Source organism: Anomaloglossus baeobatrachus, chromosome 8 (genome assembly GCF_048569485.1).
Source record: "Anomaloglossus baeobatrachus isolate aAnoBae1 chromosome 8, aAnoBae1.hap1, whole genome shotgun sequence".
In the NCBI taxonomy this organism is placed as follows: Eukaryota; Metazoa; Chordata; class Amphibia; order Anura; family Aromobatidae; genus Anomaloglossus; species Anomaloglossus baeobatrachus.
This window is the reverse complement of record NC_134360.1, coordinates 103,945,275-103,950,274: the sequence shown is the minus strand read 5'-3', so window position 1 is coordinate 103,950,274 and position 5,000 is coordinate 103,945,275. Positions and strand designations below refer to the sequence as shown.

The 5,000-nt window shown below is 48.4% G+C and overlaps 1 protein-coding gene across 2 annotated transcripts in view; it reads left to right on the top strand.

Moving 5' to 3' along the window:
• Positions 1–5,000, top strand: part of DDX47 (DEAD-box helicase 47) — a 271,876-nt gene that overhangs the window by 182,608 nt on the left and 84,268 nt on the right. Inside the window, exon 7 of one of the 2 annotated variants that reach the window (XM_075321936.1) lies at positions 4,140–4,256. The exons of the other annotated variant lie outside the window; for it this stretch is intronic. Coding sequence (XP_075178051.1) covers positions 4,140–4,256 — 117 coding nt within the window. The remainder of the gene's footprint in view (positions 1–4,139; positions 4,257–5,000) is intronic. 2 annotated transcript variants of the gene reach the window in all.

Sequence of the window (5,000 nt, the reverse complement as noted above, 5' to 3'; positions counted from 1 at the left end):
CTCTGTCTGTGTCTGTCTCTGTCTGTGTCTGTCTCTGTCTCTGTCTGTCTCTGTCTGTGTCTGTCTCTGTCTCTGTCTCTGTCTCTGTCTGTGTCTGTCTCTGTCTGTCTCTGTCTCTGTCTGTGTCTGTGTCTGTCTGTCTCTTTCTGTGTCTGTCTCTTTCTGTGTCTGTGTCTGTCTGTGTCTGTGTCTGTCTCTGTCTGTGTCTGTCTCTGTCTGTGTCTGTGTCTGTCTCTGTCTGTGTCTGTCTCTGTCTGTGTCTGTCTCTGTCTGTGTCTGTCTGTGTCTGTCTGTGTCTGTCTGTGTCTGTCTGTCTGTCTGTGTCTGTCTGTGTCTGTCTGTCTGTCTGTGTCTGTCTGTCTCTGTCTGTCTCTGTCTGTCTCTGTCTGTCTCTGTCTGTCTCTGTCTGTCTCTGTCTGTGTCTGTCTGTCTCTGTCTGTCTCTGTCTGTCTCTGTCTGTCTCTGTCTGTGTCTGTCTGTGTCTGTCTGTGTCTGTCTGTGTCTGTCTGTCTCTGTCTGTCTCTGTCTGTCTCTGTCTGTCTCTGTCTGTCTCTGTCTGTGTCTGTCTGTGTCTGTCTGTGTCTGTCTGTGTCTGTCTGTGTCTGTCTGTGTCTGTCTGTGTCTGTCTGTGTCTGTCTCTCTTGCTCCAAAATTGTGTCCTTACGGTGACAACCAGCGGATTAACCGCTGGGCTCGGCATGGCCCCGCTCCCCGCACGGATTGGCCGCTCGGCTCGCCCTGGCCCCGCCCCCGCCCCCCATGGATTGGCCGCTCACCCCAGCCCCCTGCACGCATTGGACGCTTGGCCAGGCCCCGCACGCATTCCCCGAACCCACACTGAGACGCCCGACTCCCAGGTGACTGCTGCAGCACCGGAAGCCCACACCGCAAGAGAAAGTGGAGAAAAGCCACTAGCTTACCCCGCCTCCTGACACACGTGTGCTGGAGCCGGCGTAGGCTGCTATCCATAGTACACATCGGGTAACTATAGAAACCGCTTTCCTCAGTTACCGATGTGTAAGATAGTTACTAGCTTACCCCGGCTCCCGGCACACGTCAGCACGTCGCTTACCTTTTCTCCACTTTGTCGGATCCGGCGCGCTCCCGTGCACTGTGTACACTACAGTTGCCGCGCGACAAGCTCCGATCACGTGTTATCATGTGACCAGGAAGTTGCGGCGCAGCCACTGTCCTGTACACAGTGTACGGCTGCCTTTAGACGTCCGTGTCACACATAGCACACATGCATGTATATACACAGCAGACACACACACAGCAGACACACACACAGCAGACACACACACAGCAGACACACACACACAGCAGACACACACACAGCAGACACACACACAGCAGACACACACACAGCAGACACACACACACACACAGCAGACACACACACACAGCAGACACACACACACAGCAGACACACACACACAGCAGACACACACACACAGCAGACACACACACACAGCAGACACACACACACAGCAGACACACACACACAGCAGACACACACACACAGCAGACACACACACACAGCAGACACACACACACAGCAGACACACACACACAGCAGACACACACACACAGCAGACACACACACACAGCAGACACACACACAGCAGACACACACACAGCAGACACACACACAGCAGACACACACACAGCAGACACACACACAGCAGACACACACACAGCAGACACACACACACAGCAGACACACACACACAGCAGACACACACACACAGCAGACACACACACACAGCAGACACACACACACAGCAGACACACACACACAGCAGACACACACACACAGCAGACACACACACACAGCAGACACACACACACAGCAGACACACACACACAGCAGACACACACACACAGCAGACACACACACACAGCAGACACACACACACAGCAGACACACACACAGCAGACACACACACAGCAGACACACACACAGCAGACACACACACAGCAGACACACACACAGCAGACACACATGGATATACCGACACATACACACACAGCACACATGCATGTATACACACACACACTGTGCACATATACACACATAGCAGACACACATGGATACACCGGGCGCATACACACAGCGCACATGCATGTATACACCCACACAGCAGACACACATGGATACACCGCGCGCATACACACAGCGCACATGCATGTATACACACACTGAGCACATATACACACATAGCAGACACACATAGATACACCGGCGCATACACACACAGCGCACATGCATGTATATATACACACACACACACACACACACACGGATACACCGAGCGCATACACACAGAGCACATGCATGTATACACACACACTGAGCACATATACACACATAGCAGACACACATAGATACACCGAGCGCATACACACACAGCGCACATGCATGTATACACACACACTGAGCACATATACACACATAGCAGACACACATAGATACACCGAGCGCATACACACAGCGCACATGCATGTATATACACACACACACAGCAGACACACATAGATACACACAGCGCATACACACAGCGCACATGCATGTATACACACACACACTGAGCACATATACACACATAGCAGACACACATAGATACACCAAGCGCATACACACATAGCGCACATCTAGAACCACAAGGTTAATGATAGCAGACACACATAGCAGACATACATGGATATACCGACGCATACACACACAGCGCAGATGCATGTACACACACACATACTCTGCTGTACACCCAGCGATGCGGTCCCCGGCACTGAAGTCCCCAGCGCTGTTCCTGCTTCCAGCTCCTCAGGGCACTGAATATTCAGTGAGTATAATGAGCGGCAATAAGGAGCTGGAGCAGCATAGCCGGAGACAGCATCGCTGGAGAGAAGTAAAAATAGAAAATATTTTTATTAAAAAGACCCATATTTTCTCTGGTATGTTTTACACTGATGTCGCACGGATCACATCAGTGTGCGATCCATGTGACATCCGTGCAGCCGAAGATACCTGCGTGTGTGCGTGCGGGGTCATGAAAAGTCACACGGTCCGTGTGCAAACATGGACGTGTGAGGCACATCATAGAATTACATGGGTACGTGTGACATCCGTGTTACAAAACGCATGTCACACGTACCTAAAACACGTACGTCTGAAACCAGCCTACAGGAGCGCGTATGATCCGACAAAGTCGAGAAAAGCCGGATGTTTGAAACCACTAGCTTACCCCGGCACACGTGTGCCTGAGCCGGCGTACGCTGGTAACCATGGTACACATCGGGTAACTATAGAAACCGCTTTGCTTAGTTACCCAATGTGTAACATGGTTACTAGCTTACCCCGACTCTATGCACACGTGTGCCGGAGCACGCTGTTAACCAGTGTACACATTTGGTAACTATGGAAACCACTTTGCATAGTTACCCGATGTGTACCATGGTTACTAGCTTACCCCGGCTCCCTGCCCATTCAGATCGTTGGTCTCCCACTGTCAAACACGCCGATGCATGCTGCACAGCAGGAGACCAACGAGCAAAAAATAAACCATCATTATTCAAGACTTGCTGATTATATTATTATTCAATCTGCTAACCTACATACACATTCTAGACTACCCGATACGTTAGAATCGGGCCACCTTCTAGTATATAATAAATATATATAATATGTATATTATTATTATTATTGCCCACATTATTACCCGCACATCTGCTGATCTGATCAGCAGATGTGCAGCTAACAGGCGCTGGCAATCTCGGATTCACCCATGCCTTTTAACCCCTTAGATCACACTGTCAAACTCTGACGCTGTGATCTAATCCGCACCAGCAGGTATCGCGCTGTTCCCCACCGCCATTGGCGGCTCTGTGATGTGATCACAGAGTGCCAGTGGGTTGCAGTGACAGCGTGGGGTCAGATGATGACCCCTGTCCCTACCATGCCTTGCTTCCTGCGAATGCTGGCAGAGCGTACCTTTTTTGGGTTTTATTTCTGAACTGTGTTTTGCTGTAGCATTTGATTTGTATTGCATTGAAAAGCAGCATTCCTGTGGGACACTGGGAAGTGCAGACATATTATTTATCCTCTATGTTTAAAGCTGGAATGATGTAATTTTTTTCAGGTGCAAAAGCTGCAACGTGCAGCTTTAAAAGACCCAGTGAAATGTGCAGTGTCCTCCAAGTATCAAACTGTGGAAAAACTGCAGCAGTATTATATCTTCATCCCTTCCAAGTTCAAGGTATTGATTTCTGTTAATATTGATGAGAAAAGTGCATACAACAGTCTCTCGGGCTACAATATTTTTGAGTTATATTGATTTTCTTTGGCCATTTTTAATTTCGCACTACACAACAATTTTTGTTTGATATTTTATATCCAAATTGCCTCTTCAGAATGGAAGAGGGCTTTAACTCTAGTGCCACCTATTGGAAGTAGCAATCCTAAGTCAATATCGACCCTTTAACAAGCCTTAGCATATGACTTAGGATATAAGCCAATCCAGAATCTTAATCTGTAGACAGCTTGCTTTGAGGTATTGTCGTCAGTGCAAGGTATGAGATCTGATTTGGCTAGGTGAGAGGCTAAAACTGGGATTTAAGGGGGACGTTTTCTCTTTGTGGAGACTGACATTCCAGGTCTGGCATGGCAGTATGAGGAGACCTAAACACCTTGCATGCTTCTCTGGGAAATTAAATTATGTGCACATTATGGTTGAGGTTTTGAAACTTTGGAACCAATTGCAAGTCTTCTATTAAGCCATGATCTAATTGAATTGTAGTGGTTGTTTCTGAACAAATTAAAGGGATTGTCTGGGACAACTGGTGTAACTGAGCCATGTTTGTAGGTCTCCTTGCTCACACCATACAATAAGGAATAACGTTTGGAACACCATTCTAAGTCTGAACTGGGTGCAAAAACCTAAAAAAACATCACTATGGGGAGATAAGGTATGCAACACCAGTGACTATGTAAGGCTACTTTC